The sequence below is a fragment of the Herpailurus yagouaroundi genome, unplaced genomic scaffold (assembly GCF_014898765.1).
Source record: "Herpailurus yagouaroundi ecotype Mexico unplaced genomic scaffold, PumYag 246, whole genome shotgun sequence".
Lineage (NCBI taxonomy): Eukaryota > Metazoa > Chordata > Mammalia > Carnivora > Felidae > Herpailurus > Herpailurus yagouaroundi.
This window is the reverse complement of record NW_024412463.1, coordinates 1,904,070-1,916,205: the sequence shown is the minus strand read 5'-3', so window position 1 is coordinate 1,916,205 and position 12,136 is coordinate 1,904,070. Positions and strand designations below refer to the sequence as shown.

The following is a 12,136-nucleotide window of genomic DNA, read 5'->3' as shown; positions in this document are numbered from 1 at the left end:
CTGTGAGTTCGAGCCCCGCGTCAGGCTCTGGGCTGATGGGTCAGAGCCTGGAGCCTGTTTCCGATTCTGTGTCTCCCTCTGTCTCTGCCCCTCCCCCGTTCATGCTCTGTCTCTGTCCCATAAATAAATAAAAACGTTGAAAAAAATTTAAAAAAAAATAAAAATAAAATAAATCAGTATAAAAAATAAATAGGTCATTGAACTTTTAGAATTTAGAAAGTGATTCTTTTCATACAGTGTTTATTTTGATTAATGAAACCAGGGGCCACATCATCTTTCAGAATGACTGTCTTCCTGGCAAACTCTTATTCTTCCTGCTAGACTTAATTTACAAATGTAATTACTTGGCATAAAGTTCTTCATCTTTTCTCTTGCTCACTTCCTCTTCTGTGTCCCACTGCCCAGTGGTCTACTAGGATTTTTGGTTGCAAGGGACATGAACTAAGCTTAAGCAGAAATGGGCATGTACTTGGCTCTTGTTTAGGAAAAGTCGAACAGGTGTCCTTCCTCCCTCTGCTTTCTGCATGTAGTAGTAGGTCCTGAATCCTTTTCAGCATCACTATCAGTCTTGTTTGGGCACATGTCCAACTAACTCTACCAGTCAGTGTCTGTAGAGATAGAATACTCTTAATTGGTGTACCTGAGTCCTGCACACTCTGCTCTAATGGAGGAAGGGCCTCCTAATGGCACATCATCTGTACCAGGGGTGGTTCCAAGGGGGAACATTAGCAGGTAAAAACAACCATCTTTTTTATTCCAGTGCCCGAGTGCCTACTGTGTGCGATGGATTTTTGAAGGGAACAACTAGGTCCTGTTGTTCATCTCCCTTTTCTGAGCACAAAGTATAGGTTCTCCAGAAGTGACAGGTCAACTGTGGTTCCATTCTATTATATTGGATATTATCCCCTTTTTTTGCCATGAGCTGAAAGGATTATGGTATGACTGAAGGGAGCTCTCCTTGGTATTGAGATAATGGTGCAGACCTGGTGAAATAGCCATCCTCACGGCCAGGGAGGTTCAAGAGAAAGAACTAGCCACCTGGGCACAAATCTGGAGAGGAAGACTATCCTGCATTCCTTTGAAAGCCCATCACCAGACAATTTTAACATTGTAAGATATCTTCCTCCCTGAGAGTAATTGTTGTAAACACTTTGTTTTTACCTAAGTGAGGAAATAGCCCTTAATCCCAGTTGATTTCTTATTTACTCTGTTCCTGCCCCTCAGTCACTTAAGGTATGGGTCCCTTGTCCAGGTTTCTAATTTAAAGGGCTTTTTAGGGGTGCAGAGGAGGCCAGGAGTTACTCTTATAGAAGTTTTTTTAAAGTATGAATCAAATAGATAACATGGGTGAACCCTTAAGCCAGCAGTTGGAGTTGTTTTGTTTTGTTTTTTGTTTTTTTGATGTTTATTTTTGAGAGGCAGGGGAGGAGCAGAGAGAGGGGAAGATACAGAATTTGAAGCAGGGTCCAGGCTCTGAACTGTTAGCCCAGAGCCCGATGGCGGGGCCTGAACCCCCAAACCGGGAGATCATGACCTGAGCTGAAGTCCACCTTAACAGACAGAGCGCAGCCACTCAAGGCACCCTGAAGTTGTTTCCTAACAGCAAGCAACAGGCTGGGGAAAACAACAACATAGGTAGGGCTCTTGAGTTCTTTTTCTTATCATCCATACTAATCCTAACATTCACAGATAAGAGTTTGTTGGAAATGTTCTTTTGGAACCTTTGGCTTGTAGAAAAGCTTGACATAACGGTGGCCCCTATAGGAAGGAGGAGAGCTCCATTGCTGGAGGGCAGGAGTAGGAGGGAGGCTTCTTTGCTTATATTCGTACACTGTGTGCCTGTTTTGTGCAGTGTTTTACTTAAAAAACAAGAGTCTTTGTAAATGTTTTTGATAGTGCTAACACATATGAATAAATGTGTTATTCTCGCTCCAGATGGACATAATCTTGTAAGTGATCTCCATAAGCAAGATACATGGAGGGTACCTCCATCTGAGGAAGGGGGTGGAAAGGATTCCCCAGATAATTAAAAAAAAAAAAAAAAAAACTGGCATTTTTTAAAGTTTATTGTTTATTTTGAGAGGGCATGAGCATAACCGGGAGGAGGGGCGAGAGAATACCAAGCAGGCTCTGCACTCCGTCCTGAGCCCGACGCGAGGCTCAGTCCCCACGACCTGTGAGATCATGACCTGAGCCCAAATCAAGAGCCAGACGCTTAACTGAGCCACCCAGACACCCCCCCCCTCAAAAAAATGCCAGGAATCTTAACTCCGAGTATTCTGTATCTTTCAGTGTAAACTTAGGCTCCTCCTAGTTGCTAATCATTAAAAAAAAGCCATTTTTGTACAACATTTTCTGGTAAGCAATGTTCACTATTTATATATCTGTTTAATTCAGCCTAAGTAAACTTGAGATTTACTGTATGGCTGAAATACCAAGTTTTATAGATTATAAGTTTCTTGTAGCTAAGCTCCTTTATGAGCATACTCACTTTTTCAGACCTATAGGGTTATAAGTTGAGTACCCACCATGCAGTGAGGTGCTTCAGTTGGAGGTCTTAAAACAGTTTTGCTTGCTGTGAATGGTGGGCACTTAGGAGAATGCGTTTTCCTTTATCCTCTGCAGCAATTGAGCTCCCCTGGATGTTTTCTGTATAGGTGGGTGGCTTCGGCGGTGGCGACATTTCCAGATCATTGGGCATTTGTTTTGCTGAGATGTTGGGCTGCTTCTGTCCAGCAGGCAGGGAAGACCAGTAATGGCTGCCTTCTGGGCCCATCTCTCCTCTGAAGTAAAGCAGGACTGACTAGGCAAGTTCGGAAAGAACTGCTGGGTTTGGGCCCACAGAGTTTAGGAATTGAATAAACAAAAATGTCCCTTCTCAGACTTGCGTGCTTATGGGCATCTGTTTGATGCCTGGTCTCTTCAGAATTAGCCTGTAACATTTCCTGTTATTTCTGAAACATTTCTATCAGGTGGCTTTCTCCAAATGACCTAGTTTGGGGAATGGTTTTATTAAGCAACTAGTTAAAAAGTTTCGAAGAGATGATTTAAAAACAATTTAGCAATAAAATTTCCACAAGGAATAATGGATTTGGTCTTGAATGCACGTTAATTTGTATGCAAAGTGACTTCTGAGTCCCCTGTTAACCACTAGGCTGATTATTGGATGGCACAGTGTGGAGGGCACCATAGTCATGCTTCTTAGCTGATAGAGGAGTTTGGTGTTGAGCATGGGAAGGCTGATTTTTTTGTTTTTTGTTTTTTTAGTGAAGTGCTTTTTTTTTTTTTTTCCAACGTTTATTTATTTTTGGGACAGAGAGAGACAGAGCATGAACGGGGGGAGGGGCAGAGAGAGGGAGACACAGAATCGGAAACAGGCTCTGAGCCATCAGCCCAGAGCCTGACGCGGGGCTCGAACTCACGGACCGCGAGATCGTGACCTGGCTGAAGTCGGACGCTTAACCGACTGCGCCACCCAGGCGCCCCAGTGCTTTTCTTTTTTGACCTCAATTACACTTCAGTACTTCATGTAGAATATTTTGAAACTTCTAAGTTCTGGTGACATACCAAATTCTAGCAGTTACTATTTGCTTTGGTGTAGGCTTCACTCTCTTCCATTTTTCATAGTCCACAATATTGACTTTTGGATTCGAATGATAAATGAGGCAACACGATTCTGTATTACATTTGGATTAGTTGATTATGGTCGTGCTTACAAATGGTAGTGATATTAGAGAGTACCTGCCTTTATTAATTAGAAAACCAGATTTGCATGTATTAAACTTTTAATTCCTGATGCTTTGGCTTTCAGGTTTGCCTCTAGTTTGGGGTTTTGGAACTCTTTTATATCCTACAATATTTATTTGGACTACTAGATAAGTTCTTACCATATTTTATAGGAAAATATAAATGATCATGTTGAAAGCCATACAAATACTAATTTTATTTTCTTAACTTTTGTTTTTTAAGGAACTTGGTGAAGTGGATCTAAATTTCTGCTTTAATGTGTTAGGTCATTTAAATAATTTTTCAGTTCCTTCACACATATATAGGTTTTTCATTTTTCAAAAGGCTCCCCTAAAATCTGTAACACAGCACTTGCTCTGATGCTGAGTGCCTAGCTTTCCCCATCACCATATAAGTGAGTGCCTTTGTCCAGGTGTGGTGCTGGCTGGGGGGCAGGCTACACAACCGTTAGTGTCTGTAGTCGGGATAGTATATGGAAACACTGAAGGAGATTTCTTTAAGAATATCATAGCAGCATGCAGGACGGTTCCCAGAAAACAAACACTTCTTTTCCCTGGCACTCAAAATTATGTGGCGATGATGCTGGAATGGTGAACATTTTTCTATTTTCAGAGGCTCAACATCACAAGGAGAAAAGCACTCACACTCAATTTTAAAATAATCGGTTGGTATTATTAACCTAATTCTCAACTTTAAAAAAACCAGTTTGGTGATGAAGTTAAGCTCTAGAATTGTGCCAGATTAGATTCCTAGTCCATCTGTGATGTAAGATGTCCTGTTAGACAAGGTCAGAGAGCACTTATTTTGCCTGCCTGCTCTAAGTACCAGAACAGACTAGGTAAGGGTTTCTGCTCACCTTCTTTGTCAGTGGGCCAGGGTTTGTGGTCCTGCCATCAGTGGAACTAGGAAATATTACAAGTTGTACGTGTTTTGACTTGACTTAAATTTTTTTTTCCAATAGAAACTATGTTCCAACTTCCTGTCAACAATCTTGGCAGTTTAAGAAAAGCCCGGAAAACTGTGAAAAAAATACTTAGTGACATTGGGTTGGAATACTGTAAAGAACACATAGAAGTAAGTAGCATGCCATTTTTTAATTTTAACATGACTTAGCTTCTGATCCATTACTTTGTGTCAGCAGCCAGGATGGTTAATTCTTAGCTGGGATTCTGAATTTTAACTGCAGCATTAGCTTCCCCGGAGCTTTCTCAGTTGGCTAAACTTGTTCCCTTCTCCCTAAAATGGGCTTTTTCATCTTTGCATCATGAAGCAAAAGCAGTTCTACCATTGAGGACATAACGTGTCAGACACTTTACTAGGTGCTTTAAAATGGTCTCTAAATTCAGATCCTTAGAACAACCCCTGGGGGAAATGTAGGAATTCTCATCCAATTTTCAGATGAAGAACCGATAAAGAAATAGGTTCACCTCACAGCTGAGCATATGGCAGGGTCTGTCTGCGGGACTCCAGAGCCTGTTCTCATTCTGATATGCCTGAGTGTTCTGGTTGACCTTCTGATTGTTGAGGCGTGGTGGTTTGGGTGCTTGTTGTCTCTTTCCTTAGGATTTGAGCAGTCGTTGGCCCTTTTGACCCATCATAGACGATTATCTTCCCCTTGTGTAACAGTTTGGACTTTTGCAAACTGTTTTTCTAACCTGTTTATTCTACGAGCTTTTAACAGCCCTGTGGGATAGCCAGTGTGCTGGTCTCCTCCTTTTCCAGATCTCCTTGCTCCAGATCTTGCTGGTTAGTTGGTCAAAGCCTCTGGTTGAAATATTTAAAGCCGTTTTCCCCTCTAGCCTTTAAGTTCCAGCTGGCCAGGGACCAGAACTACCTTGCCCATCCACGTATAAGCAGCACCAAGCGCAGTGCTGGGTACATAATAGGCACTCAGTAAACGTTTGGATGGAATTGAAAGTTAAAAAGCGATTTCCTTCATACAACGGGTTTTCTTTTCTGGATTCCCATGAGTAATACTCTAGGGGTGTATGATGAAGACTAAAGCTTCTCCAAAGTGGGCTTCTAGTTACGTTGTCCCCAAGCCTGGAAGTTCACTGCCTCTCCAACCCCACAAATTCAGGTAGATCTGCCCAATGAAACAGTCCATCCACTTCCACTTTGCACTCAGTTGGGTAATCTGCATAAGAATAAACGCAAATGTGAAGATACCTTTTCTATCCTGCATTTGATGTGTTCCTCCTGTTACTACGCCCATTACATCCTCTGGAATTTATACGTACTTGATTTTTCCACAGGGAACTGTGAACCTTTTAGGAGCCAAGAGGAATTTTCTCCTAAGACTTTGCTATCTTCCTGGCCTGGGGAGAAAATGGGCCATTAAATTTTTATAGGAGAGTATAAATTTAACACGATACTGCTTACTTTCTTCAAATAGCTTTCTTTCTTCCTTTTGTGGGTTCAGAAATCGTGAGTTTTCTTCCCAGTCCATTTCTACCCACCCCCCCAACCCCCCGCCTTTTTTTTTTCCTGCAGAAACAGAGGGTCACATCCATGGTGCCTTAAGCAAACATTTCTAGTTCATATTCCATTTTAATACTACAATTGATGAGTTACAATACTCTAATGAAAGGGGCTTTGGTATTAATATGTGGCTGAATTTTTTACTTAATTAGAACTTCAATTGGTTTCCTTGGAAACCTGGCTGACCATTTAGGGGAATGTTTGGTTGTTAGAAGATGTTGAATGCAACTTCCATATGCCTTTTCTATTTCCTAATAGCCTTATCGTTCCTAACTTTTAGTTCTTGGTGGGGTTGGTTTTTCTGTGTGTCTCCCCAGCTCTAGCCAAGAGATGGGATTTAAGTCAGGTTGGGCTAGAGTTGGTATCATGATGTTTTTGTAAGCTTCTTTCACTGTTTTCTAGGATTTTAAACAGTTTGAACCTAATGACTTTTATTTGAAAAACACTACATGGGAGGATGTAGGACTATGGGACCCTTCACTTACAAAAAATCAGGTAAGTAGCAGAGGGGACTTAATGACAGCATCCTTGGTACATCCCCTTTTCAGCTCTAGGCTTTTTCGTAATGATGCATCGTTTTGTAGGCAGCAACCTAGTGTGGAAAATGTCCACTTCCTAGGTGGCGGGAAAACTAGGAAGAATTTGTCTTTTTTGTCATTGGACAGAAACTTCAGGTGTGAGAATAGGAAATTTTGTTACTTAAAGGTCCTGAGGCCCAGTGTATGTCAACATTCCCTCACAGAAGTACTTTGGCTCTTTTATTTCTGTTTCTAAAATGTTCCCTCCAACATTCTGTTCATCTAGGTCATCCATCATTATTTTTGTGTCTGTCACAATTCTTATTTTTTTGGAGAGGGTGTTTTTTTCTAGGTTGGTGTCATCCGACCTCTGTGGAGCAGGGTGGCTTTGTTAGGATGGCAGTGACAGGTGTAGCTTAAATTTTTACAGATTGGAATTAAAAACACTATTAGGTAGTTCAAGGCACCAGCAAGTGTCAACAGGTGAAGATGTGACAGAGAAAGGGTATGGGTGGTGGTTCCTGTCCCACAGGGAGAAGTGATTGTCACTGCAGACTTTACCATTACCTATTTCAGTAGCGATTGTAACTCTAATTATTGATCTGTTTGTCCATCGGAATATACTTAGGGAATTACTACTTTTCAACTCTGTGTCAGAAATCTGATAGTATAGTTACTTGGTTTTTTTCTTCTAAAAGGTATTAACCAGAAGTCTTAGAATGTAAAAGCTTTCCAGTGGGACAGGTCACTTAATTCGGTTTTATGAATCCCAGAACTTCGTATTCTAACACTAAATAAGGGTTGAGCTTTAAGGAAAAGGGGAGTATTTAATATTGCCGCAAACCAGCATCTGAAACAAAGCAAGTTTCTACGGAGGAAAGGTAATCTCTTGCCCAGCTGGTGTTTCACCGGTCTTCAAAGGACAAACTGCACAGGTGCTAATGAGCATAATTCTGGAAGTTGCTCTTTGAAATCAGTATATTCTGCAATACTTGTTGGCTTTTTAACACCATGCATTGCTCATAGTCTATAAGAAATTTTTATTTAACTTCTTAATTTGAGTCAAAGCAGCTGTCACTTCATTACTTCTTTTGAAGCTGCTCTTGCTTGAGAAGAGAGCATGGCTTCTAGAAGAAAGGCTTCTAGAAGAAAGCAGACTCTTCAAATCAGTAGCTTTTTGATCAGCAATGAAATCTGAATACTACACTGTACTTCGATCAGAGGGAAAAAATGTTCTGAGATTTTTGAAGATTCTCCATGATGGGAAGGATAAAAGGTGTACCTTTATATCTTACTGCCTAATTGCACACAGCACTCTGGGCCCTGAGTTTTACTGAAGAGTAAGTCTGAAACCTTTAGTGATTTACTGATTCAGGGAGTGAAAGTGATTTCACAGGGTTTATTCTTGTCGTGTCTAACTGTAAAATGTTTATCTTTGAAGCCATTTGTCTTTGCAGCAAATATGACTTTGATCTTTTCTAAACATGGAGGAAAACTGGAACGGAGTATTTTGTTTATACTCTGGAAACAAAATAAAATTATTTGATTTCAAACTGCTTTTCCATCTGGGTTTATATTTTATAAATCCATTTTGCAGAAGGAAAAATAATTGATGCATTACAGAGTTTCAGTTCTAAAAATATCACTATATCTCTATTAAAAATAGAGGATGTCTGGGGGAAGACCCAGAACTTGTTAGCGCCTATCTGAAGTGGCATTCTCATTCTAGTTTTTGTCTTTTCTTTAGGACTACCGGACAAAACCTTTTTGCTGCAGTGCTTGTCCATTTTCTTCAAAATTTTTCTCTGCCTACAAAAGTCATTTCCGGAATGTCCATAGTGAAGACTTTGAAAATAGGATTCTCCTTAATTGCCCCTACTGTACCTTCAATGCAGACAAAAAGACTTTGGAAACACACATTAAAATATTTCATGCTCCAAACGCCAGCGCACCAAGTAGCAGCCTCAGCACTTTCAAAGATAAAAGCAAAAATGATGGCCTTAAACCTAAGCAGGCTGACAGTGTAGAACAAGCTGTTTATTACTGTAAGAAGTGCACTTACCGAGATCCTCTTTATGAAATAGTTAGGAAGCACATTTACAGGGAACATTTTCAGCATGTGGCAGCACCTTACATAGCAAAGGCAGGTGAAAAATCACTCAACGGTGCAGTCCCTTTAGGTTCAAATGCCCGGGAAGAGAGCAGTATTCACTGCAAGCGATGCCTTTTCATGCCAAAGTCCTACGAAGCTTTGGTACAACATGTCATCGAAGACCACGAACGCATAGGCTATCAGGTCACTGCCATGATTGGGCACACAAATGTGGTGGTTCCCCGATCTAAACCTTTGATGCTGATTGCTCCCAAACCTCAAGAGAAGAAGGGCATGGGACTCCAGTCGAGAATTGGTTCCCTTGCTTCTGGAAATGTCCGGTCTTTGCCATCACAGCAGATGGTAAATCGACTCTCAATACCAAAGCCTAACTTAAATTCTACAGGAGTCAACATGATGTCTAATGTTCACCTCCAGCAGAATAACTATGGAGTCAAATCTGTAGGCCAGGGCTATGGCGTTGGTCAGTCAATGAGACTGGGTCTAGGTGGCAACGCACCAGTTTCCATCCCTCAGCAGCCTCAGTCTGTGAAGCAGCTACTTCCAAGTGGAAATGGAAGATCTTACGGGCTTGGGTCAGAGCAGAGGTCCCAGGCACCAGCAAGATACTCCCTGCAGTCTGCTAATGCCTCTGCTCTCTCATCAGGCCAGTTAAAGTCTCCCTCCCTCTCCCAGTCACAGGCATCCAGAGTATTAGGTCAGTCCAGTTCCAAACCTACTGCAGCTGCCACGGGCCCTCCCCCAGCCAATACTTCCTCAACTCAAAAGTGGAAAATATGTACAATCTGTAACGAGCTTTTTCCTGAAAATGTCTATAGTGTGCACTTCGAAAAAGAACATAAAGCTGAGAAAGTCCCAGCAGTAGCCAACTACATTATGAAAATTCACAATTTTACTAGCAAATGCCTCTACTGTAATCGCTATTTGCCCACAGACACCCTGCTCAACCATATGTTAATTCACGGTCTGTCTTGTCCATATTGCCGTTCAACTTTCAATGATGTGGAAAAGATGGCGGCACACATGCGGATGGTTCACATTGATGAAGAGATGGGACCTAAAACAGATTCTACTTTGAGTTTTGATTTGACATTGCAGCAGGGTAGCCACACTAACATCCATCTCCTTGTAACCACATACAACCTGAGGGATGCCCCAGCCGAATCTGTTGCTTACCACGCCCAAAATAACCCTCCAGTTCCTCCAAAGCCACAGCCAAAAGTTCAGGAAAAGGCAGATATCCCTGTTAAAAGTTCACCTCAAGCAGCAGTGCCCTATAAAAAAGATGTCGGGAAAACCCTTTGCCCTCTTTGCTTTTCAATCCTAAAAGGACCCATATCTGATGCACTTGCACATCACCTACGAGAGAGGCACCAAGTTATTCAGACGGTTCATCCCGTGGAAAAAAAGCTCACCTACAAGTGCATCCATTGCCTTGGTGTGTATACCAGCAACATGACCGCCTCGACTATCACTCTGCATCTCGTTCACTGTAGGGGTGTCGGAAAGACCCAGAACGGCCAGGATAAGACAAACGCGCCCTCTCGGCTTAATCAGTCACCAGGCCTAGCACCCGTGAAGCGCACTTACGAGCAAGTGGAATTTCCCTTGCTGAAAAAGCGAAAGTTAGATGAGGATAGCGATTCGCCCAGCTTCTTTGAGGAGAAGCCCGAGGAGCCTGTTGTGTTAGCTTTAGACCCCAAGGGTCACGAAGATGATTCCTACGAAGCCAGGAAAAGCTTCCTAACGAAGTATTTCAACAAACAGCCCTATCCCACCCGGAGAGAAATTGAGAAGCTGGCTGCCAGTTTATGGTTGTGGAAGAGTGACATTGCTTCCCATTTTAGCAACAAGAGGAAGAAGTGTGTCCGAGACTGTGAAAAGTACAAGCCCGGTGTGTTACTGGGCTTCAACATGAAAGAACTAAACAAAGTTAAGCACGAGATGGATTTTGATGCCGAGTGGCTGTTTGAGAACCACGATGAGAAGGATTCCAGAGTGAATGCTAGTAAAACTGCTGACAAAAAGCTCAGCCTTGGGAAGGACGAGGACAGCTCCTCAGACAGTTTTGAAAATTTGGAAGAAGAGTCCAATGGAAGTGGTAGCCCTTTTGACCCTGTGTTTGAAGTTGAGCCTAAACTCCCTAATGATAACCCGGAGGAACACATACCGAAGGTCATTTCTGAGGATGCTTTAGAATCGGAGAAGCTAGACCAAAAAGAGGAGGATGGTTCAAAGTATGGAACTATTCATTTGACTGAGGAACCAACCAAACTAATGCATGATGCTTCTGACAGTGAGGTTGACCAGGATGATGTTGTTGAGTGGAAAGACGGTGCTTCTCCGTCTGAGAGTGGTCCTGGTTCCCAGCAAGTGTCAGACTTTGAGGACAACGCGTGTGAAATGAAACCAGGAACCTGGTCTGATGAGTCTTCCCAGAGTGAAGATGCAAGAAGCAGTAAGCCAGCTGCCAAAAAAAAGGCTACCGTGCAAGGTGACAGAGAGCAGTTGAAATGGAAGAATAGTTCCTATGGAAAAGTCGAAGGGTTTTGGTCCAAGGACCAGTCACAGTGGAAGAACGCATCTGAAAATGATGAGCGCTTATCTAACCCACAGATTGAGTGGCAGAATAGCACAATTGACAGTGAGGACGGGGAGCAGTTTGACAACATGACTGATGGGGTTGCTGAGCCGATGCACGGCAGCCTCGCCGGAGTCAAACTGAGCAGCCAGCAGGCCTAAGTGCCAGGCTCTGTGGCATCGGGGACCTGCTGCAGCCCGGAACTCTGCTCTCCTGGCGGCAGGACTGCACAGCTGTCCTCTCACTGGCACTGCCTTCTGAGCGCTGGGTCATCGGGCTGTGGGGACGCGTGGCCACTGCAGCCCGGTGCTGGTTTCCAAGTCTGTGACACACGATCGGCTGATCTGGCTTCAGAACTTGCTGTGACAGACACGGTAAATAAATGTGAAAACCCAAGAAGCTGGTGGCTCACGAACGCACACGAGGAAAAGCAGAGGTTTACTTTTCTGCCTTCTCGACATTTCTTTCCCTCTGTAAAATGTTTGGTTGGATGACCTTGGGAGGCGTTCTCCTGATTCGCGTGGTGGTGCAGGGCCAACAGACAAGCTGCCAGTCCCGTGTGTATAGTAGACTTTGGGGAAAATCAATTTTTTTTCATGTATTCATTCTGAATAGTTGAAATGTATATTTGTACAGTCTTTTAGACCTATTCAAGTGATGCCTATGATATTGTTATTGTGTACCCATCATAGATTT

The 12,136-nt window shown here is 42.6% G+C and overlaps 1 protein-coding gene across 3 annotated transcripts in view; it reads left to right on the top strand.

Annotated features, from left to right (window-relative positions):
- ADNP (activity dependent neuroprotector homeobox) overlaps positions 1-12,089 on the top strand; it is a 34,077-nt gene extending 21,988 nt beyond the window's left edge. For all 3 annotated transcript variants that reach the window (XM_040459658.1, XM_040459656.1, XM_040459657.1), the window contains 3 exons: positions 4,709-4,821; positions 6,631-6,723; positions 8,494-12,089. In XM_040459658.1, the coding sequence (XP_040315592.1) occupies positions 4,714-4,821; positions 6,631-6,723; positions 8,494-11,601 (3,309 nt within the window). In that variant the 5' untranslated portion in view covers positions 4,709-4,713 and the 3' untranslated portion in view covers positions 11,602-12,089. The remainder of the gene's footprint in view (positions 1-4,708; positions 4,822-6,630; positions 6,724-8,493) is intronic.
- Positions 12,090-12,136: the final 47 nt, after the last annotated feature.